The sequence below is a fragment of the Megalops cyprinoides genome, chromosome 3 (assembly GCF_013368585.1).
Source record: "Megalops cyprinoides isolate fMegCyp1 chromosome 3, fMegCyp1.pri, whole genome shotgun sequence".
NCBI classification, from domain to species: domain Eukaryota; kingdom Metazoa; phylum Chordata; class Actinopteri; order Elopiformes; family Megalopidae; genus Megalops; species Megalops cyprinoides.
Genome location: NC_050585.1, coordinates 40763854 through 40788829, shown reverse-complemented (window position 1 = coordinate 40788829; position 24976 = coordinate 40763854). Strand labels below are relative to the sequence as shown.

The 24976-nt window shown below is 40.5% G+C and overlaps 1 protein-coding gene across 3 annotated transcripts in view; it reads right to left on the bottom strand.

Moving 5' to 3' along the window:
• Nucleotides 1-4667: 4667 nt before the first annotated feature.
• The window catches only part of LOC118775761 (glutamate receptor 1-like), a 65721-nt gene continuing 45412 nt past the window's right edge, over nucleotides 4668-24976 (bottom strand). The window contains exons 12-16 of one of the 3 annotated variants that reach the window (XM_036525838.1): nucleotides 17371-17569; nucleotides 16289-16536; nucleotides 12893-13007; nucleotides 8734-8868; nucleotides 4668-7298 (exon numbers count right to left, since the gene is read on the bottom strand). In XM_036525838.1, coding sequence (XP_036381731.1) covers nucleotides 7131-7298; nucleotides 8734-8868; nucleotides 12893-13007; nucleotides 16289-16536; nucleotides 17371-17569 — 865 coding nt within the window. In that variant the 3' untranslated portion in view covers nucleotides 4668-7130. Of the gene's footprint in view, nucleotides 7299-8733; nucleotides 8869-12089; nucleotides 12205-12892; nucleotides 13008-16288; nucleotides 16537-17370; nucleotides 17570-24976 lie in introns of those variants that run through there. The other 2 variants (XM_036525839.1, XM_036525840.1) reach the window with 2 other exon arrangements.

Below are 24976 nucleotides of genomic sequence, written 5' to 3'. Positions count from 1 at the left end.
AATTAGCCATTTGGTTATTCTAGAATGGTCCATCCCTGGGAATGAATCTGACATGAAAACGAGAGGAGGTGTACCGTTGTCTGACGAGGAGTCAGGGGGGAGTGCATGACTCAAGGCCTTTGACTGAGGACGTCTTCTTCCCTGAATTTCCTTTCCCTGCACATCACTGCTTCTGCTGACTTGTTTGGACTGGTTCACTACCCCAACACTTCCCTGCCAAAAAACAGGAAGCTGAGATCATATCACACTCAATAAGCATCTTTGACCTCATGTAAAAAAAAAAAGACTGCAATACACTGCAGTCACTTTCCAGTGTTGTGTTTAAATTGTGCCATTCTGTCAGTGTAGTGGGCTCACAAAGAGAGGGCAGGGCAGCCTTTATTGACAGTTTAAAGACTCCTCACCGCCCTCAAAGAGCCTTCAAAATGTCAAATTAAATGATATCATCGGGTCGCTGTAAGCCTTTGTGGATTCTGTGAGGAGTTTAAAATGGAAAAAAAAAAATCAGAACTTTTTTTTCAAAACAGTCCAAAAATCCCTGTAGACCAGTGACTCTACAGGAGCGCTCCTTGAAGTTTTAATGAGGTAATTATAAATACAATGTGGAAATCACTGGTAATGATAGGTCCCTTAACCGGGTGTCAGATGCTATTCATCGCCTCTTTCCGGTCTGCGATGACAGTGATTATAGGGAGCTGTGCAATGTACAAGACGCCCACTTCATGACACGCTGAAATAAAACGGAAAAAAAAGAGAGAAAACAGGGAAGAACAGCCTGGGTACAGCTGGGACACTGCACCTCGGCGTTTGTCATCTGCAGCTCAGTGGGTTTCGTCAGTCAGAAAAAGAGCCGCGCCGCCTCCTGCCCACCATTAGCCTGTTGTCAGGGGACGGGGACAGGCGCGTTTTGCTCTGAATAAACGTCTTTGTTTCATCTCTCCTTTCTTCTCTCTCTCTTGAAAGCGACGGACTTCTCCACACAGATGGCTTGATGCATGAACAAATTGAAAAAAAAAAAAAAACAACAAACCAAAAAAGAACAAAGCTTTAACGGGGCTGTGAATGCGCTGTGATAGAAATGTGCTGTTGAAAGGATTTGCTGCGCTCATGAAGAAATAAAAGTGAAATGATTTCTTCCACATATCTGTACTGAATTCACTGGTCAATGATTTTTTAGGCCCTATCCAAATTACTAATAAAAAAATAATTGTAAATTACAATGACACACATACAACCATGTAGTGCAAAAATAAGTAATGCTTGTACTTAATTGTAAACAGCTTTGTGAACAGATGATATGTAAGTCACTCTGGACAAGGGTGTGTAAAACACGCAGGCTCAGTGTCCAAAGGCAGCATCCATTGGAACACTCAAGGACCAGGAAACACTGGCTCAACCCATCCTTACATCCCCAATTGTACCACTGGATATTTATTGAAGCAATTCAGGTCGAATACCTGTATCATGAAAGACAGTGACAATGACAAGCCCAGTACACATCATGATTTATCTCTTTTATTGTCTGCTTTTTTATTTAGTCACACATGAGAAAAAATGTATTTTGTGACATAAAGGTTGCTTGGGCAGGATACTTTACCTGAATTGCCACAGTGTATGTGCTGCTGTGTAAATGGATAATATGTGTCTGCTAAGCAACTGTGGTGTAAATGTAATTTATGCTAATTGTTAATTGGACAACATTTCCCAGACTCACTTTGTGCAATGAATACATGTCATACTTAAGGCTATGACTTGTCACTTGTCACAAATCCTCCTCAATGCAGAAAAGACAACAATGTCTTGAAAATGAGGGAAAAAAAAATGAGCAGGGGAAAAAAAAGTTTCAGCTAGTTTATTTCATTTGAAAAAGCCAGCAAAATGGTAAAAGATATGATTACTTCTGTTGCTCATAGAAGAAGTCTCAATTGCTTTGTGTTTGACTGTCAAACTAGTTAGATTAATTATGATTTTTGTAATTTAGCATAAGTAGTATGCATTGAATTGAATAAAACCATGGGCACAAACAGCAACAAAGTGATTAACATTATTATAATATGAGGGGTGATTCAGGGATACTCAAGGGCAGCATGTGATGAAACGGGCAAATAGATTTTTTTATAAAGCAAATGATGTCCCTATAGCCTGAAAATGCACAGCAAGTTGTAATGAATATTTTGAAAATGCTTTGCATACTCTAGCTTGCTGATTTGCCTGAGTATAGTTGACAGCCTGAGTGAGACAGCCTTTTATGAAAATAGCAATAACATATGAACCTATATACTGCCACTGATGGTAATTTTATCAACTGCCTGCCTTTTTTAATAGCCTACAGATTTCAGCAACCCTGAAAGACCACAATGTTAAAATGTGTCATCAGGTTTATATCGTAAATGTAAATGCATTATCCAGCATTTCATAAAGTGTATATACAAGGCCAACAAAAGCAACATTTTCCTACATTACTTCTCCAAAAGGTGATGAAATCCCATTGATGCTAATGAGTACATCAAAGATTTTCAGTGTACCTCGATAGACCTGTGAGACAGTGCCAGTTTGTTTTAATGAGAATTTGATCCTAACCAGGTCAAACATATTGACATTGTTCCTCTCAACGTTTCCGAGTCTGTTCCAGAGAAATGAGCCTGGCTGTCATGGCAATGGATTTTTAAATCTGTGACGCAACAGTTCAGACTTTCTTTCTTTAACCTAAAGGCGTCCTCATGAAAGATGGCAGAGGTACGCTGTCAGATTTTGCAAAAAAGAAAAAAAGGTGCAAAACAGGGGTGAGCCACTAACTGTGAGTAAATATAATTTTATGTTGTCAAAAAATTTCACCAGTAGTACATTATAAAGCTCACAGCAAATCTGAAAAAATTTGGTCTTATCGTGAGAACTGGTTTAGGTGTGTATGTTTCTGTGTTGTATTGCTCATTACACCTGTCCTGACTGTGACATTTCCCAGTACAGAAACCCATTGTCTCTGTCAAACTGTGCAAGCATCTTTATTAATCAGATTAAGAAACAGCACCTCCTATTGGCAGATTGTCTGCTTGTGTCACATTTGCAGTTGAAAACATTCAATGGATTCTACCCAAGTGGCACGGACAAAGAGCTAACGGTCTCATTTTTTAATTCAATTTGTTGTTTTATTTGTACTTTTTTATTTAATAATTGATTTCATTTTCTCTTTGTGCTGAGTTGTGGAGTGCGGAGCACCAAAAACTGCAGAAGCACTTGGCCCTTGCTCATTAAATATTAAAAGATATGTGCCCAGGGCATCCTTCTGCCAACCATGCCTTCCCTAGTGCGAAAAATGACTTCACCCTAAAGCCATGCTGTTTTTCATTCAGAGGAATGCTGTCCTAGTAAATGGAATTTATCACATATAACCAGTGTCATCTGCATCAAGAGTTCCGAACTTTCCAAACTCATGACCCAATAATGAGTGAAAGCCTTCTCAGTGACTCACACTACCTACAAATGTCACCTGAATATACTGTAGTCGAAATTAGAATGAAAGACATTTTTGACTGGATGTAAGTATTTCAGCCTGCACATCAGTCAAGTGGAGTGTTTAGACTACTGTGAATGGCTGCGGGTGGGCCTATAACAGTCCTGAATGTGTTTTTTTTTTTTGTCTGCCTATTGCTTGCTGTTGTAGCAATATACAGAGTCAACATGAGGGTGTTGTTCTCTTGGTAAGTGGGGTATTCTTTCATTTCCCTGTTTTCTTTCTGCGTCCAGGCTGATGATTTCAAATGCAGCCCATTATATCTCTGCCCTATAAGGTGACATTACTGTATGCTTGTGCAGCTGTTGGACTCTTTGAGCATATCATCTGTGTCATGAAAGATTCAGTTTACCAGCCAAAATCATGCAATGAATATGCTAAATCCATTTGCTTAATTTTGTTCCCCAAAATGCACACACATAAATAGAGCAATAGGTGTCTGTAAAATATTACTTTCACAGTATATTTATCACTATAATGTTATATTATTCCATTCCTTCTTTAAGTTTACTTTGTTTGTTCATGAAAGAGCATCAGAGTGCAATTTATATTCATGCTACTTAGATGGAATCAATATCATACATATTTCAATCTGTTCATGCATCACCCCCCATATGCCTGACCCTCTGCCCCTCATACCCCCCTAAACTAAACAAGAAAGCTCCAGCTCTCAGGGCAATTGATTAGAAAAAAGTTTAATTCATTTACGAACCATAATTAACATACTCGTTTCCATTGGTAATTAATTATTCAAGTCACATCTCGCCTTCATGGTAGAAAAATGAACAATATTGTGAAGCTGATGTGAATACATTGAGATAAGATTTCATAGCTGTCCTCATAAGTAAATAAAGGAGAAAATTAGTGTCAGACAGAACATTTTTTAAAAAAGAAAGGTCATGTTTTGGAAAATTTCCACAAAAATTTCACAAAATCAACAAGACTGACCTTAAATCCAACTAAACTGGTAAAATCAATAACCATGTCTACTAATTCAACACCATTTCACCAAATTTTTCCATGTGTGTAACACTGACTCTTACATGTTCTTCAAACAATACAAATTTTGAATGTTATTTTTTACAAATATAATAAAGTATAAAAATGTCTTTCAAAATGAAGTAGAATATGATTTTTTTTCTTTCTTTTATGGAGGGCTGTCTTGATTGTGCTGTGCCTTACTAATTAAATATTGAAATGGTTATTCTCACCCAGCCAATCAGTAAGAAGCACAGAGTGGGTGTGGCCTGGAAAGCATGGGTAGGAACAGAGAAATCTTCTCATTACACAATACTGTTGTGTTCCAACTCACGATTTATGGAATAATAATTAATAAACAAATGGGGCACATGTTTAGAAGCATGATTTTTGTAAATTTCCCATGACGTGTTACTGTGCTTTTTCCCTGCATGTCAGGTGTGCACAACGCACAGGGATGCTATGCTTGTGAAGCAGTTAAGGAGCAGACAGTCTTGTGGTTTGTTCATTCTTTCCTGTTGCACACGCATGATAAGGGGAGGATTATGCCTGCAAAGTCACATATCTGGAGTCACAGCATACCCCTTCTTCCTGCACGCAATGCAGCATTTCAGGTGCAGGGGGTGAAAACCTTCTGCTAGCACTGCAGAATATTTTTTAGAGAGATGGAGGCTTGCTGACAACCAGATGCTGTCATGCATGCTTTAATATGAGGGGATATCACAATGTGAAACTGCATGGACTTCAAGGATGTAATGTAAATGTATGCAAATCACTCTGAGCAGAAAATCATGCAGCATCTTCCGTGTTTTCATGCTACGTCCATGCATCTCTCCAAACTCAAAAAAAAAAAACAAACAAACCCACAGGTTCCTGTGTGAGCATCAATCAAAGCATGAGGCCCGTTGTGGTTCCCTGGCCCATAATCTGGGCGTAGATCAAATGTCAGATCCTTAGAAGCAAGGCGAGTGCTGGATCAGCTGCCCTACACACTGTGCCACACCCACAACTGATGACCTTAACATCAGGTTGCAAGTCATTGATTGGCTGGTGATAAAATTCATGCAGTTTTGGATTTCAGGTGTGGAAATAGATAAAATAGAAAAATAAATAAATAAAAACAGATGGCTGATAAGCAAAAATCTCCTTGCCTCGACTGTGGATATCTGCACAATGCACTGTGGGATACTGTTGGGTGCATTTTTATCTTGATTGGACAGAGGGCACTGAGAAGGCATTCTTCCAGCTTCTTGTCTCAAACACATTTCCTAAACTCTTTTACTCCACATCCCCCCAAAATTCCATGTGAAAGGTCACTTCTGTGCTGCTGCTTGGCCCACTCTCTGGAAAGTATGAATGGCTGGGTGCTTTTACAAAGACATTTACACCTCTGTCTACATGCCACACACCCTTGGGCATGTCAGTAAGCCAGAAAATAAACATGTATCAGAGATGGCTCAGTTACATATGCCAAACGCTTTAAAATGATCTCCCACATACGTCCAAGGCAATTTCACTTGTCCTCTCTCACATTTCTGCAGCACTTCAGATTGCATGCTCCTCCCCGACCTCATGTGAGCTAATATTGCTTTACAAGGCAACACAAACATTTCAGCCCAGCTGTGCTTTAAAGATATGGATAACAAATCTGACAGCTAATTACACCCCCTGACCCAATTTTACCCTGTTAATCATTTCATTATTGGGCAAAAAAGTGTTGCTGAAACCATCCTGCTGACTGTAATCTTTCAGAAAGCAAATCATCTTTCCTTGATGATCTTGTGCACATCCTGCTACTGACAGAGTCCCCAAAACCTTATTCTACAGCACAAGCAAGCAAAAAATGTTTCTTTCTCCTCAAGCAGCTTTTGTACCAACAGGAGAGAGAGCAGATATATGCTGCCAGTCCTCTGGCCGTGGAATGAGTAGACACTCGAATATATGAATATGAATACAAAGGAAAATGAGAGGATGAGTACAAAGAAAACAGCTTGTTTGAGTTTGTGAAGAGTGAAGAGATTTTCCCTTACACCACTGCAGTGTGCCGTGCCCTGCCAGTTCTGCCTGTGTATTCTCTAAAAGAAATTCCCCAGTAATGGGGGGATATGGGGTTGGGGATTTTTCATACTTTTAAATAATTTTTGTGATTCCATCTTAAGAAAGAGTAGAGACAGACAGAGTTCAACATCAATAATAATCAAAATATTGCATATGGAGGATAAAATAAACAGGACAAAAGAACTGGCACAGAGGAAAAAAGTGTCACTTTTTGAGGGTGGGGGGAGAAAATTTTCCTTTTTTGTCACAAAATGTACACTTCTCAAAGTTCAGACGGCTTCTTTATTGCAGCAGATCATAGTCTTTAAACAAACAAATTCTCTTTAGAAAAGTGTTTTTTTTTATCCTTTTTTGTTACTCTTGTAGCATCCATAGTTCATAGTCTGCGGTACAGTCAGTGAGTCTGTTTTGGCAGTAGATGCGAGATGGCTGGGCAGCTCGCCGCGGCGCGACGCTTCCTTTCGCTGTGGTCATGGTTGTGGTGGTGGTGGTTGTCGTTGGCGTCGCTGTGGCTCTGTTGTGTGTTTTTCCGCGGCGGTGGAAGGGGGGGGGGGGGGGCGGCGTGGTGCGGGGGCGTGCCCCGTCACATGCCGGAGGCGCCTAAGCCCATGTCACCCGTGTGGCTCATGCAGGGCAGAGTCTGTGCCGCTTTGGGGAAGTCGTGTGTCACCACGCGCCCGTTCTCACCCCCGCTGCCATTCCCGCTCACACGGTTCAGGGTGGAGCTCATCATGGCCTCGTTGATGATTTGCTGAACGGAGGGGGGGGTGGACAGTAACAACAAATCAGAAAGAAGCACAATACCAAACAGTGTCTACTACATAAGAACACAAGACCATGGGTCATTCTGCTTATATACAGTGTAACGGATCAATCTGCCTATATACATTATAATGAGTCATCCTGTATATATAAAATGTATTGGGTCATTCTGCCTTTATACAGTGTAACAGGTCATTCTGCCTATATAAAGTGTAACAGGCCATTTTGCCTATATAAGGTGTAATGGGTCATTCTGCCTATATAAAGTGTAACTAAACTCCACTCTAAACATTTCTGCTTCTGCTATGAATCCTGGTGAGCTATTTCATGTATTTATAACTCTCTGAGTGAAAAACGACTTCCTAGTGTCAGTGTGAAATTTCACTTGATGTAGTTTCCACCTGTGTCGTCTTGTTCAGCTGACTGATCTTGAAATAGCTTCCTTATTAATCCCTTTTAAAAATGTAAAAACCTCCTCCTTTTCCTGAGACTGAAGACTGAAGTGTCGTGAGTCTGTCTTCATAACATACATATTAATGTGTACATTAACGTGTCTGAAGACCTCTACTTTCTATTCTACTCTCTCTCCCTCTATATATCATATATATGTATGTATGTGTGTGTGTATATATATTATATAATTATTTATATTATATAATTATTTAGTCAAACATCTGTCCTACTCAGTATTTTCACTATATTCAGTATTGGACATTAGCATTTTTTTCTCTCTTCATTACCTTTGACCCTGTTTTCTATTTCCTACGATGGTAATCTCCACCTTTTTGTAAGTGCTCTCAGATAACTTTACACGATATGGAAATCTACACAATTATTACATAAGTGTAAAAGCATGGACCTAGCTCCCCAAAATAATGAAAGCAATGCGGCACTCTCATTGCTTACAGTTGACACTGTGCATTAGTATATTATAATGAAAGCCTCTGGGCTTGAAACTGTAGCTAATGATCTGTATGCTGGGGCATGAGCATCTTCAGTGTATAAATGATTCCATTCCGGAACACTCTAATGAAAGCAGAGGATTATAGTCTTCAGCTGAAACAGGCTAATTCATTTTGGACACTGGTCGCAATTTCTGTTGTGATATCCAAAACAGTGCAATCCATCTGTCACATGGATGATTTATATAAATAGCAACGACTTATTCTACAATTATTAAGTTTCCCTTCGCATTTCTATATTATCACACATACTATAAAGTGTAAGGGAGGACAGGGATCAATTGCATATGAAAGTACAAGTAATGGCAGCTTTTCAGAGAAATTCAAAAATGGAGTTACAGGTCAATAGTTTTATCCTATACGGCCATTATCCTATACGCCTTCAGGTCTGTTAAAGGAATGTGTAGTGCCCCCTGGTGGCGTGGTTGTGCAACACAAGGATTGAGTGAAGCATACAGACACCTTCATTCGCATGGACTCAGTTCTGGACTTGTAACAGAATTCGACGAGGGCCACTAGCATGGCCAGACCCAATCCTCCAATCAGGATGTAGAAAACTCCGGCCACATTACTGAGGCTCAGAGCGCTGGTCTTGTCCTGCGAGCAGATACATGAGGTCAGAGACACATACACAAAAAACTGCGCACGCACACACACACACACACACACACACACACACACACACAGCACCACCATCACTGCTGCTAATTGGGAGTCATGATGATATATACTTGCATGCTTTCAGAATTAGAGCGCTTATATGTGAAATACTGACTTAATAATAATCACAGTCTAAACAAAATTAAAGAGTAAACAGATCCAAATGTGGTCTAGTCTGTTTTGCCTGTTGTATATATGCATACTATGTAATTAATGTATACACATACTATTTGATCAATAGTCAATGTATAATTATCCATAAATGTACTTGTAACTTGAGTTATTGACAGTTAATGTATAATTATCCACAAAATATACTTGAAAACCCTATAATCAACAATCAAGAGACACATAATCAACACTGACAGAAACATGCACGTAATCATGCACAATTCACAAGCTCTTGGTCAATGCAATTAATATACACGTTATAACTGGCTAGTTAGTATGTCCTGGATCTGCCTTAAAGTAATAAACCCCCAATCAATAAAATAAACCTATGATAATAAAAAACATAAATATATTCATATTATGAGCACTCATAAGTTGGGGTTGTGGTCACAGGACGTTTCGAGTTCTCAGTGGATGGTACCATGCAGGAGGTGACAAAAATAGTAAATTTTGATTGTTGTTCCGAACCTTGGTCAGGGTTCAGGGTAAAATTATCTGAAACGTTTTTTTTAACAAGGATAAAGAGGGGGCTCTTCTATACAATGCCCATTTTAGGACATTCAGAGTTCCTACAGTTTCCTTCAAAATTCCTTCCTTCTCAGCTCCCTCATTGAAATTTCCATTGTTGTAAATTACAAAGAGGTGGGGTTTTACAATGGAGGAAGGTAGGAAGAGGCATTTATGTCCTAAAATGGACACCGTACTTTGGCTTGTGTTCACTGTTGGCACGGCCATGTAATTATGACATCACAAGAGAAGGACAGTGGTTCTCAGTTGCATGCACTTTGGGGTTTGGTGACCTCAATGTACGGTCATCAGATTCCACATGGTTCTCATCCAATAGCATGCAAGTTCCAACAAAGAGAGGGAAACAGTACTGGGTGGTGAAGGCTGGGCTACTCAGTCATAAACAGCTGTCCCATGAGTACAGCTCTCTCCAAACTGCCATTTACTGCTTTGTTTTTGGAAAGCATTAACATTAAAATGTTAACAGAATGAACAGGGTAAACTTGCATTATGGCTTGGACTTCAGAATAAATATCCAGAGTTAAAGACCGTCTTTGTTTTCTCTCTGGGGAAGTGTGGGTTTCTATTTTTCTTAAAAGGTGAAACGGCATGTAATGTAGACAAATGACCACCCAGCTCATTTCTGTGCTTACTCATTATTTTACATTGCCTTGAACTCTCTAAAAACACCGCTGTTAGTCAGCAAGTGCTGCATGACAAAGTAGTTTTTCTCATTAAAAAGGTTCCCCGTTGCGCAGGAAATGGGGGGACCTTATGGTACAATGTTTTTGGTAGAGAGCAGAATGCGTCACCCGATGACTTGTCCGCACATATGCCTCATCTTCCATGTCAGCCCATGGGCGGGTAACAGCCGAGGCAGAGAAACTGCCTCTGAAAACATAATTGTCCTGAGGCTGGTCCTGATCTGGGCCTGTTTATTTCATGATTAACAAGCCTGCTGGTTTAAGTGAGGCTCAGCTATCAGCAGCGAGTAGACTCCTGTTTTTTTTTAACCCAATTCAGTCTAATGCTGTAGCATTACAGCGTCTTTGTGCTGTACCTCATATTAAAGCATTTCAGCTATAAGAAAAGGAACATAGCTTGCTCAGTTTTAATTCAAACCCCACAGTTTGGTTTTGTTCACTTCTTTGCTTGTTTTGTTTTGCTCAAATGCTCATCAAAGTACACTAAGGTAATCACATTCAATGCAATTACATAAAAAGGAATCAGTGGCTAATCTGGCGTTTTAATTTAAATTAGGTTTTTTTGTTAATCATCCAAATAAATACAAAAGATGATGAGTATTATCAAATAATGTAAGATGGGATACCTCCCATGCAACTCCAGATTAAAAACACGCTTGCAGTAGCCGTTCTTATACTTAAACATTTTTCCTCTGGGTGATTCACACTACACATGTCCAGATCTGTGCTTATCATTTAGGCTGTGTTTGTAGTGTGGGCTGCACCAGGACTATCAGATACACACTGCATACAGTACTGCTGTCTGCTGCTGAGAGGAGCACCAGAACTATCAGCTACTGGCTACATACAGTACTGTTGTTTTCTTCTGAGAACCCATCCTCCTCAACAGCTGCTCTCCTGCAGTCGGCACAGAGTCCCTGTCGTAGTGCGAATGCCAACCCCATCTCCCACGGAGGACAGACAGGCCGTGCGAGACGAGAAACCGACACTCTCGGCACGAGTGATCGCGTTGCGCACGGCGGCGTTATTCTACGGAACCCGCAGCTGTTTTCTTCAGCTGTGAATAACTAATTCCGCTGTGGTTTGTTTGCACGTGTTCCGTCTTTTGTTCAAGGCGATCCTCATTCTTTGATCTGCAGAAAAAGACAAGGCTGAGTCTCTTTTGAGGTTTGCTTATGGGACCAGAGACTTTTCCTCGATAGCATTTGAGGTCCTCTTTGTGGATTCTCATCCACTTCAGAGAGAATCTCATATATGACACCCGACTATGTAGCCTGTTTCTATAAGGGGTTGCATTTTGCTTTATAGACAAAGCAGCAGAATTTGAACATATCTCATTTTATTGTCTGTCCATGCACAGTCACTTCCTTTCTATGTAATGGACTCTCTGAAGTCCTTTGTAACAAACTAATTTGAATGCTTAGTTACAGATATTTGAGTTGATTCACTGATTTTGACTGATCGATTGGACTAATTGACTGATTGCTTGCTTCAATTACTGACTGAGTCAGTGATTGATTGACTCATTGACTGATTAACTGGTCAATTGACTTGATGATTGATTTGCATTCACCATATCAAGGTTCAGAAGCACCTGCAATTCACGAGCACCAGAACCACAATGTAACAACTTGGTCCGTAGCCAAAAAGGAGTGACACCTGTTCAGGTAAATGGCAGGTTGGAGAGAGAGGGGGACAGGCCACAGTGGGGGCAGGGAGCCCGAGAGACAGAGCGACTGAGCTCAGCGGCAGGTAGGGACCGAGTCGTGAACTGACCTTTCTCGCTGAGTCCTTGCTTCCACATTCCCCCTTATCGTACCACCACTTGTTTTTCAGTTTGTCTAAGACGGCTTGCTCATTGAGTTTCAACACCGCTAGGTTTACGGGGATTCTTCAGTCAAGGGGAAATAACATAAATAACATTATTTTTATGTTATTTTATGTTATTCAGCAACAGAGTAAAACATAAAACCCATGAAAATGTATTTAGGTACTCTACATGTATATAAATAGAGAGAAAGAAAGAAAAAAAAAACAGAATCATAGTCTGATACATCATCAAAGTGATATGCATTAATACTCCATCTAGCCAATGTTTCCTTTCTCCCTACTGCAAGATGTGTATTACTATATCACTTTGGGTAACCGGCAAACTGTAAACACTCGGTTTTAGGAGCAAAATCTCTTTCATATTCCCAATAAAGCAGCCATGACAAAAATACTCATGGATTATTAATCATATTCAAACAGGCAGAGGAAAAATATATCTAAGAACATCCAAACACAATAAATGCAGAACTGAATGTGATCTGCAGAGTATGATCTCTTCATTGATTCATTTATCTGATTTTTTGTATTCCAAACCTGTTGATCTAGACAGTTGTATAAATAAAAATAAAAAAGAAAAAGCTTCAGAATGCTTCATGTTACTGCCATTCTCTGCCCCCCCCCCCACCCCACCACGTAAAGCTGGGTCAGCGTGGGAGGGGTTTGGGGCCGATGTGTTTGCGTAGTGTGGTTGCCGGTTACCCTCCCCGGGTTGGCGTGGTTACCGCTGGGTGGCTCATTTTGGGGCTGACCTTGGAATCACCTCCCCCGCTGCCGCACTCTCCCTTGTCGTACCACCATTTGTTTTTCAATTTGTCCAAGAGGCCCTGCTCGTTCAGTTTTAACACTGCCAGGTTTACTGGGTTTCTTGAAATGATAAAATAATACTGGTCAGCATTAATCGAGATACGTTAGTGGCGAGATACAGACTGATGTAAAAAATAAATAATAATAATTACAAAAAAACAGAACCTTTAACTGCTTATTTTTAATTTATAAAGTATTACTGTCTACAATAACGATTGCCTCGGTGGCTTAGAACTAAAAATTAAAATGCAGTAGAGATGTGAATAAAAATATTCATTTTTTCAATGGAAAAATAATGCCCAGTGGCCATACTGTACCAGATTTTACCAAGCAAGACATGTGAGAAGGGTTTTGAGGAAGGAAATAAAGTATCAGTTATGTGTACGATTCAACAGGTGATTCATTAAAGTGCCAGCGCCCTTCATCAGTAAAAAGTGCCAAAGGTAGGTACCTATGCATTCCATCCAGGTAACATTCTCAGGAACTGATTATATGGGAGAATCCTACATTCCTTTTTTTAAAATTTCATTCAGTTGGGATACTGGTGGCTCGGGTCTTCATTTGTGCACAAGCAAAGACGAAAATGCCACCAAATGTGTGACACAACGTAAGCGTTTCCCCAGATATCTATATCTGCCTTTCCTCGTCTTCCCTTCATTCAGCAGCTGCTCCACTATGGACAAACCCTTCTTTGCATTGTACATTAATGCAAACAATGTTGGCCATAGCACGTAATGCTCTTTGTCGAGTGTCTTTCTCAGTAAAACCCCTGAATTCTTTCTTGTCCCAAGACTCAGAAAGAAAGCAGTCCATGTGTTTATGGGTGATGAACAGAAATCCACATCCTTTTCTTTTTTTGGTTTGTTTTTTTTTTTTTTGGAGGCGGCAGAGTTCTGGGTGAGATGATTTTGTTAACTTAAAGTGATACCACTGTGACTAGTAAGAAAAACAGCCTGAAATGTCTCAAAAGAGAAAGGAAAGAACCCATTCTTGCCATATGAACTGTGATGTAACATCTGCACAGTCACATCAGATTCCATCACATTTTTTTGACTTCCTATGCATATGTGTTATGAACATCTAAGGGACCTTCAAAGAGTGCTGAGTATAACAAAGGACATGCAGACTCATCACAAAATTATTTTCATCATTGCATTTTTCTATTTCCTATAGCCTTTTTCAGCTATCATGTGTTCAGAATTGACACAGTGGTTAATGGCTCAATCTCAGTGAAGGTGCCTCAAAATGCATATTGTCATAAATAGAAAATGAAAAATCTTAAGCAGGGTAATTACAGTAGATGCATCCCTCCTCCCCACCCCAAAAGGATGCAGTAAATCATATTTTCCCCTTTATGAATCATTTTTCCATGATTGGTTACTAATATAGCAACAGCTGCACTGTGCAAGGAGGAGTTTTCAATCTAACCACGGCAGTGCTTTGTCCTAAATGCTTAGTAATTGTTTCCACCAAGTATTAGATTCTGGCTCTCAGGCGTCCTGAAAAGTTCAGCAAAGAGATGCATGACTCATAGCGCCAAAGCTTAACCCGCTCTCAGTGGCATGAGCCAGCTAAAGACTACGCTCGCCCTCTGGACAGCACGGCAATCTGTCGCAGGGCCATTAACCCCAATTCGTATCTTTTTAATGCTCAGTGCCTAACAGAGATGCCGTACCATTATAAACGGCACCCACAGCCACTTTGGTATGACTCACGCTTTACCCCAAGCCTCCCAATGTCAGACGCTATAAACACAAAGCTTCCCATACCGGCACCTAGAATTCAGCACTCACTGATCCAAAAGATATGCGTATCTATATTTACAGTGTATGACTATATCTATATTAGGACCGGATGCGAGCCATCTGCCAAGTTAAAGTTTGGCATGTCATGTAGAAATATACAAATACTGATGAATGCAGTACTATGCTTCTTCCTTTTATCACTGAAAGTCCAACGTTGAGGACAAGGCGTGGTTAGATTAAATACCCCCTGCACCCTTTGAGCAAGATGGGTCACATAAAAGAAAACAATGAAGCATAACTTCAGGGTCATGTGGATGTTGGATAGGGATTTCCAGATTTATCTCAAAACAATAAGCATTTCTCAATATTCCTGAGCAGAATTTCAGTGTATAGTTTTCCTAACCATCAGATACCCTCTGATTTTACTTCTACTGAATATTTAAGGACTTATATGGAGGAAAAGAAATAGCTAGCTGGATGGTGGATGGTGACTCCGTGGATGCTGACTCCGTGGATAGGATCCTCCCTTGCTTTCATATGCTCTCATGCTTTTTTTTTTTTTTTTTTAAAGAAAAAGGCTATAGGGGAACATTCTCATTTGCTGCTAGAGATGTCATAAGCCTTATGTGGTCAATCATCACGGCTATGTGTGAATTTAACAACTCCACTTTTGTGGTCTGATGTGAAAAGATGGTGCCGGTGCTGTGGTCTGGTGAAGCTGCACTGTAAAGCTGAAGACAGGGAGTAGTGTGGTGTCTAGACTACATACATAAAAAAAAAAAAAAACTATATGCCTAGGTAATGTTGTGGCTTAGTGTATGAACTGAATGAAATGCAACCAGCTGACAAGCGTAGAGGTGTAAAATGAAGCCAATTACTGGTTGAACACAAAAATTGTAGCATTGGTAGATGATCCATGTTAAAAAATACAAATATTTAACTAAATTCCGAAGAAATGTAAGTCTGGGTACATTGAGTAAACGTTTTTACTAGTGCATACATCGTAAACTGGCAGCTCTCCTTGAAAAGCAAATAAAGGTATGCACTCAAGCGTGCCGGGTCTGATAATGCTTACGAGAGGAGTACTGTATCAGAAGTGGACAATGTCATATAAGGTCCTTAAATTGAATCTCTGAACAGTGTAATAAAAGAGCTGCATATGAAAGCCAAGGGGCTCCTTTCTGATAACAGCACATAATTATTGTACTCTGGTTTATCCCACAATCTGCTTATACAAGTGCTAATGGAATCTGCGCAGGTCAAATTTGGGTAATTACTCCCTCATCATCTCACAGGGCATGGTGAGAGAGGTTACATACAGACACAACATCAAGATCACCTCATCTAGCCTCTGATGGATTGGCTGCTGTATGAGCTAATCTCATTTTTAGCATTTTAGTCTCCAAAAATCCCCCCCCTTTTTTTCAGTTGCCACCTCAACATATTTTGTCACACCTTATGCAAACTCCATCACCATTAAATTGCCCAAATTCAATTAAGCATTGATTTTTTTCATTCCTATACATAAGTAAGTAACTCATGCATGTTAATGATGATGTCATCATGGTGGCTGAAGGTTAGTATAGTGACATATACCTTAAAGCGGATCCTTTGGGGGTGGCGACGCCATAGCCCTTCGAGTCGAGGTTGCCCCCCACCTTCATGGTGTCACATGGCTTGCGCTGCTCGATGTACTCGTTCATAGTGGATTCCAGCAGGTAGGCGTACTTCCCTTTCGACCTCCTCACCCTCGCCACTCCCTCATCTGTCGTTTTCACGAACACCGATGGGTCCGCAGACTTCATGTACGACCACATCTTCTCAAACACCGCTATCTTTGACCTCTGTGGAGAAAACAGACAGTAGAATGAGTGGATGTTCATAAAGTGGCCATAATACGTGATCATAACTGTGGTATAAACTGAGTCACAGAGTTCAGTCCTTCCCCACCACACTCACTGAGTCCTCCGTCAGTCTTCCTGGACATTCAACCTGCCACCTTTGAAGTACAAAAATTCCAGCTACACGTGGATGATGTACCCATAAACTCCTTAGGATTACTCCCCTTCATACACCCCTATTTTTGGAATCACCAACTGTCCATGAGGGCTGGCTCATCACAACAATCTCTGCACTCACGCAAGAGCACTGGCGTGAGATGAAGGCAATATTGCGATACACTCCCACTGAGCCAATGCCCGTTTTTTTAACACTCACAAAATGCAGTGAAGTGATCACTCACTGGAAGACAGCTGCTACTCCACTGACATCATATGAGCAACTTGCAGGTGTTTGAGGAATGGCAGAAAGTCTGAGGTGAGATGAAGAAGCTCTGGCTGACCTACCCTCCCTATCCCTGGCAGAAGGAAACTAATGCCAATGTCCTGCCATTGTGGGGTCCCAAACTCTTTGTGAATGTAATATTTTGGTAAGAATTGAAATAGTCAGTGATATTTTGGTGATGGGAGAGTAAGGCTTCAGGAACATCATTAGAGCAGGAGCTACAAATTGCCTGGTGTCATGTTTCACTTGTATGAATCAATCAAAAGGATTTCTCCTTCCATAGCTGACTCTATGATTGGTTAAGATCAGTGAGTCATGGAGACCAAAATAACAGCTCCACCCATTTTGGTGCCCATGGGGCTCCACCCTTTCGTTGCCGAGTAACAGACTCTCACCCTGAAGAACTCTTTGGTTGAGCCTCCGTCCAAGGTTCCGTAGGCAATCTCTGTCTGCTTGGCCAGGTCCTCGGCGCTCTCAATGGGCGACACCATCCTCTCCACCGTGAGGAAGGCTGCCAGGTTGGCCGTGTAGGAGGAGATGATGATGAGTGTGAAGAACCACCAAACACCCCCAACGATGCGACCAGAAAGGGATCTGCAAAGGGCAACATGGTGGGTTAGTACTGTCCCAGTGACACTCCACTTTGGAAAAACTTTCAACAAAATAATGAAGTTATCATCAACACAGAAGCTGGTTTACTGAAAGGAAATGTCATGCTAAGGTTCACCTTGCACATTGAGAAACACAGAGGGATCATTTTATAAAGAGCTAGTTCTAGTGTCTATAAATGTAGACATTTCTCTATAAATGCTCTAAGTCTAAGTCTATAAAAAGCAAAATGGTTTCTACATCAGTTCAGCGCCAAAAAAATTGTAATTTTTTATTGTAAAAAAATACATAACTAAATAAACCCACTAGTTTAGCTTCATGTTTCATCTCCTTGTAATTTTACAAATAAACCATCATTGTCATATTTTTGCTATTCTTTCTTCTCATTAGCAAAATACATACTTAAAACTAGACCCTTGTGTGGTTGAGTTCAACAGATGTTGGTTTGGGCATTGAATATAAGTGAACCAGGCTAAGCCTGTGAACTGCAGAAGCAAAAGATGCATCCATTCTTTGTAAGACATATTTGTTTATGTACCAGATAAAAAAGACACACATGCATTTTAAACACGTGCTTTCTCTTTCTTGACTGGAAAGCACTCTAAATGGATGAAAGATGCTATAAAAATACAATTATGTGTAAAATGATGAGGATTGAATTCTATTATTTATAATCTATTTTTATATGCCTAGAAAATGCTCTAAACTATTACAATTTCAATGTGTTTTATATGAAAAGAATATTCACTGCATACATTTATTTTATTCAAATCTTTGACATGGGCTCACTGCTAATTCTCATTGAAATGTGTTCAAACATGATAAGGAAGATCATAAAGGAAACCCCAAACCAGCAAATTAATCCTAGTTTCTCTCAAAAGTAGCCAACATGTTTGATGAACGTATGCATATTAATAACTCGGGATTAATAGAGAAAAGAGCAGTTAGCTGCTCCTGTGCCTGTGCTTTGAAAAACAAACGCCTGATATGTATGATAATCCCCCGAGACCTGATGCTCTTCCTTTAAGTACGCGTGCTACACAACAACAACAAAAATATCTCCACTCTACAACATCACAATGCATCAGAGAGGCGAAGATTTTATGAAACAGACATAACAAACCAAAAACAGAGAGGGGGCTTTTGGGGTCCTCTCTAAGTATATGTTCAATCAGCATGACAATGCAGGCGCAACAGGCCCAATCATATCAAAAGAAAAAACAAAAAGGAAGAGAACCCCCCCTTCCCCCAAAAAAATCTACAGTACATTAGATAAAGGAGGAAAGAATGACAGAGCCTCAGTGAATATAAGTAAACAGAAGAATTTGGGGCATGCGTGCACAGATTACAAAGAGGCTATTCATCATCTTGCAGAAGAAGAAGAAGAAGAAAAATAAATAAATAAATAAATAAATAAATAAATAAAAGGGAGATCTGCAGACACAGAACAACAACAATAACAGCAGAGCACCATGCTATGCTAAGCTGGCCTGGGTTGCCAGTTTCTGTGTGAAAGCCAAAATCCCCATGACTCCCTCAGTTACAGACATCCGCAAATCCAAAACGCATGACAGCAGTGCCTTTTCTTTTTTTTTTTTTTTTGGAAGACTTGACAAACCACCTTTTATCACTGTCAATCCCCTCTGCAGAATGCTGCTCTCACACGAACAAGGCTGAGACACGCCAAGAGCCGCGAAGCCCTCCCCCGACACCTGGCAGCCAGTGAGCTCAATCTACACTTTCGGGTGAGATGAGGGAGCCCGTCTCTGCAGGACAAACCTGCCAGGAAGTTAAGCTGCGCTGAGCTGGATGGTGGGAAAAAGAGGCTACCTGGCATGTCCCCGAGCCACCCTGGAACAACTGCGCCTGCCCACATGGCAAGCCCCACCTCTCACCCGCTGGATTCAGTAAACGTTAATTTTTTTTCAATATTTATCCGGAAATTTTGTGCACAGGATAAAACCACTCGTGAAAAGAGAGTGCACAGAGAAACATGATAATGAGTGGGAAAAAAAAAACATTAAGCAAAGAAGAATCACACATACTTAAAAATGACATACACAATATTCCATTTGTACAGTGGCATTGCCTGAGCCATTACATGTAAAATGACACAAAAGATCACTAAAAAGAATTTAAAATCAGGTAGGTTTTCAGAAGGGTTGGCAGATCACTGTACTCTGCCATATGATGAAAGTATGCTCTCTGCATTCTTATGTGTCCTTTGGACTTTAAAACAACATTTTCTCTCAGAGAGGGACCACGGCCATTCTCATTTAGTAGCTCTTCTAAGTACTTCCTTTCTCACCACTCTGTGGTGGACTGACTGTCACTGATGTATGACACAATGCCTCATGCAAATGCAACAGTCTGTCTCCTCCCACATACTTCCTGGAGTTTATCTAGAACGCTTCTTGCAAATGTTCAGGGAATATAATATATATTTAGCTTTTCCCCTTCAGTCTCACTTTGGTTTTTCTGTTTTATTCATTCCCTCCTGACCTGATGCTCTGACAAGTACCATGTGACAATTTACTATTTTTGTTAAGATATACCCAAATAGTATACACCCAAAAATTCTGACTTATGAACTGACTGATAAACATGACAGTTAAGCGGATACAGAGATGGACTGATTGTTTGATTGATTGATTGGCTGATTGATTGATTGATTGATTACACATTGATCTGGTAAACCCATCTCTTCCTATGGGCTGCAGGGTTAACCCTCCGTAGGGCTGTTTGAAATGCACAGCCGCAGCGCTCTGAAATCAGTGGGACCTCAAAGAGAAAATATTCAGCTACGTGACGAGAAACACAATGAGAGAAATATCTCGATGGGGAGGGAGGCTGCAGCCTCCACTTTCTCCATCGAGCGGCCGAAGTCCAATTCCACAGGAGAAGCATTGCTTCAGAGCCCGCTTGGGAGAGGGCGGAGAGATTAAAAACCGAAGCGGGATCCTGAAACGACCTTTAGCGCTGCAGCTCATGTACTTCTGATGAACAATCACTGAATGCTAAATGGGTTAAATCATTTTGCGTGCACTGTTATACCTCCTGCCGAGTATGTAATATTTCCCCGGGAGTGACTTTATGAGGCTTTTACGTCATTCAGAAGCACTTTAAGTGTATGATTATAAAACATTATGTAGCTTAATTAATGCATTAATAACATTTATGGACAGAGACAAATGCTTGTGTCTGACACACGTTTTACAATGCATTTCATACACACTATGCATATATCAATTACTTTGCACAATGATTTATAATCATAAACTTCAACGTGTTAAATGTGTTATATTCTTAAAACATTTATAGGATTTAAAACATATTTCCATTATAGTGCACTCTCTGTACCAACTCGGAGTGAGTGACTTTGAGCCATTGTTACAACACCACATTTTTTATTTTTTTTTTTGTGAACGCACACATAACAAAACAGGGGGATACAGTAGTGTATACACTTGTGTATGCGATTCTAAATATTGTGGACAATGTGGAAATAGTTTGAGACCTGGCTTGTTGCAATTCCAAAGTAGATCATTTCAGTATAATTACGGACTCCAAATCCAGTAACAAAAATAAGGAATGATGTCCAGTTTTTTATATCTTACGTGAACAATTCAATGTAAAAAAAAAAACACTCACAGTGGGTACACTCATATTCAACTCTAAATTTCGATATATAATATAATATAATATAATATAATAATATATGGGAAAAAGAAGACAATGTCAAATGTCACAAGTCAATTAAACTCTGGAGAGATTCCAGATGTTTGTTTGGCATGCCTTGGCGTTTAGCCACTGTGTTTCCCCTGGACTACAGAAATCAACCCACGCTTTCCTCATAAACAACATAGCATATGAATTAATCTTGGGCGAATTAAGATGTCAGATAATTATTCATGTCACCGTATTCCCCCAGTTGTGCTTACAGTGCCTCAATTAGTACGTCAAAAAGCTGGTGCCATGTGCTAAGAATGATAAATTGAGACGTTGAAATACATTAGTGACTCAATGTGAAATTGAGAATGAGCAACTGAGGCAGAATTAGGGGAGCTTCTTTTGTGCATCTTTTAAACTTGCTGTGGCTTTTCTTTGTTGGTTGAAGTACTCTGCACTGTAAAGGGGAACACAATCAGCTTACTGTGGTTTAATCTGCCTTGCATAAGTCCTTGGTGGTACATACTCACATTGGGGAAAAATAATGAAAAAGCTAAATGTACTTTCAAATAAAGCCATGAAAATGATGAAAGAATGGTCCTGGGGTGTGTCTAAGTTCTGATGGACATTGCTCTCACAGATCAGCTTTTGACTCCATCTTAGCATGTGAGTTGCACTTAAGAATGCTTTAATTGTTAGGCTGTATATGCGCAGCAAAACAGAAACTGCTGCATATGTACATGTGCTATGGCTTTCAGCTCAATGCTTTTTTAGTGTTCTTTCCTACTTCTGTAGTTTACATATATATATATATATATGAAACATCAGCAGTAATAATAATAATATAATATAATATAATATAATATAATATAATATAATAATATAGTGTAAAGAAAGTACTGTTTAAAGAAGTCATGTGACCTCTTACAGATCAGTTCTGATCACATCTTTAATCAAAGACAGATTAAACCCCTATGCCTTATGGCATTTTGTGCAGAATCCTCAATCACAGGAAGACACACATATCACCTGACTGAAATCACAAAGGGTCCTTTATCAACTTCCTGAAGAGTTTATGACTCAGATAAAAATGGCTGTCTAATTACATCCATTTAAAATGTGCCTTCAGAAAAATGTGACAAAAAAAATCTTTAAAGGCAATTATGCAAAAAAACCTTTTAATTTTCTAATTTGGACATGGCACATGTTGGACCCGAGACCATAATGATTGTGTTTACAAATCCGAACAACACTTCAGGCTAGAAAACCACAGAAACGTCTCTGCCGTTCACACAAAGGTCAGTGTTTACATCCAACTCAAGAAGAATAACGTAATTATGCTAATTATGTGTGCAACAACTGTTACTGTAAGCAAAGTGTGGTAATTGCATGCCTTAAAATGAAGGATGCTCATTCTCCATACTTTTGTTCTACACTTCTGGTCTTCCTTTCCATTTCTTTGAAGAACACCTGGAGCAATGGAGATAACCCCCAGATTTAATTCCTGAAAGCATGCAGTGTTGCAATCGAGCCTGATGCTGTGGCAGGATGCCTCTTTATTATGCTGCCTGGCTGCCTGCCCTTGTTCAGCTGATGATTCTCAGTTCAGTGGATGTACAACACTTGTATTATGGCACCTTCTCCCATACACTACATGCAAAGGTTACAGCTTCGAGACATGGTGTAACAACCACAAGCTTTCGGTTGGCAGGGCTTTCATGGATTCAGCTCCACCAACTAGAAGACAGTTAACATTTGATCAGCTCCTGTTGTACTGAACAAACTTGTATGCTTTACATATACAGTATCAGCATACAGACGAAGATGCCTGATACAGACATATTTGATGTCTGTGCGAGCATTATTGCCTCATCAGTAGCTGCTTATAGAAACCCTTTAGAAACTACGCACTCTTCCCAGCTCAGACACAGCTCAGACACGTGTTGACACACCAGCGGGACTGACAAATCACTGTCTCTTCCACTGTTTATACCTGCAGCACCAAATTGGCGCTGTCCCCGTCACTGAGACGCACAGCAAAATAGCTGTTTCCTCGCTTGTCTCAAGACCGCTCCTCTGAGACGGAGCTGCTCATTTTGTGTGATCGTCATTGCTTTAAACAGTCAGCAAGTGTGCCACTCACAGTTGTGTCTTCACTGCAGGAAGACGAAGGACACGGCTGTCCTCAGAACTGTGCTTGCTGATAGCATGTGCAGTATGTACGTAATGCACTGTGCAGTCATGACCCCTGCAGCTTTGGGACTTATGTCCTGCAAGCAGGTGCTCATGGGTAATTAAATCTGTGTGTTTGGATAAGGAAGATTCTTTTTTTTCAATCTTCCTTCACTTAATTGACAGAGAAGTATTTCTCCCAAAAAATAATGTGAAAAACCCTATTTCTACTGCAAACAAAAAAACCTCCATTGCAATAAACCATTTGTTTACTGTCAGTTAGATCAGAAATCACATTATTGACCAGAACTGGCTTTCATTTTAGCCTGTCACCAAGAAATGAGTCCCTTGGACTTTGAATGGTTTCCTTTTTTCTGTTCAGATTGCGAGACATTTGTGGATTATAGGTCAGTGGGACATTAACAATAGTATTTCTTATTCTCTTGAGGCACATCCCTTAAATTCCATTGGCAAAGTCAAGGACTATCTCTCCCTCGGTTAATCTAATGGCTCACCCTCACCTGACCTCAGTTCAGTCGATTGCCTAGAGCCTGACACAAGGGTGTATTCGTTGTAGCTGCACTCTTCTCCTCTCTGTGTCTGCTGCTCCCCCACCTGCAGACACACTGACCTAATTTACCCAATACACAAGCTGGCAGACTCGGGCTGACCCAACACTGAGTAACTGTCCTTTTCCTCCAAATGCCATCACCTCATCCTGGCACACACCCAGACTCACAGACACACACACACACACACACAGATACATGTACACAAACATGCACACATGCATGTGCACATGCATATATACAGGTACACACACACAAACATAGGTACATACACCATCTACACACACATATGCAAATAAACATGTACATACACAGATGCATACACACATGCCCACACAAACACACACAAATGCACACATGTCTACATGCATGCACACACACATTTATACAAACACACATTTATATTTATACACTTACACACACACACACACACACACACACACACTCTCATCTAAGTCCGTGTTAGTTTGACAGTACTCATGCTGCAGACCTTGCCACTCTAGACCTGGCGTTGCCATGGCAGCGCTGTGGCTCTAAAGACCCTGTCATTCGGCGGAAAGAGATTTTGCTGTTGGTCAGCACTTGTGTGTGGGAGGCAGTATAAAATGCCTCCCTTGAGAGCTTCCATTATCACCTTGTCTGCGCTGGTTGCTGCCGCCGTGAACACATTTAAACTCAGATTACAGAAAACAAGGCTCTGCCTCTACTCCTTGTCTATGTCTCTATAATGCGCTTGGTTCATTGCATCAACGACAAGTGGTATCGGGGTCACCTCTGTCCTTGCGGGTCGAGATGCCCCTGAAGGGGTATATTTGTGTATGTGTGTGCGCGCGTGTGTGTTGATGGCAGAGTGTGACACCAAAGCCGAAGTGACAGACACAGCCTTGGGGGCCGGGGGGGGGGCGGCATGTGCAACCAAAGCTGCGTTATCAGCCCCGGGCTCGGCTCGCCGGCCCACAATGCACCTCTCTCCCCATCTCAC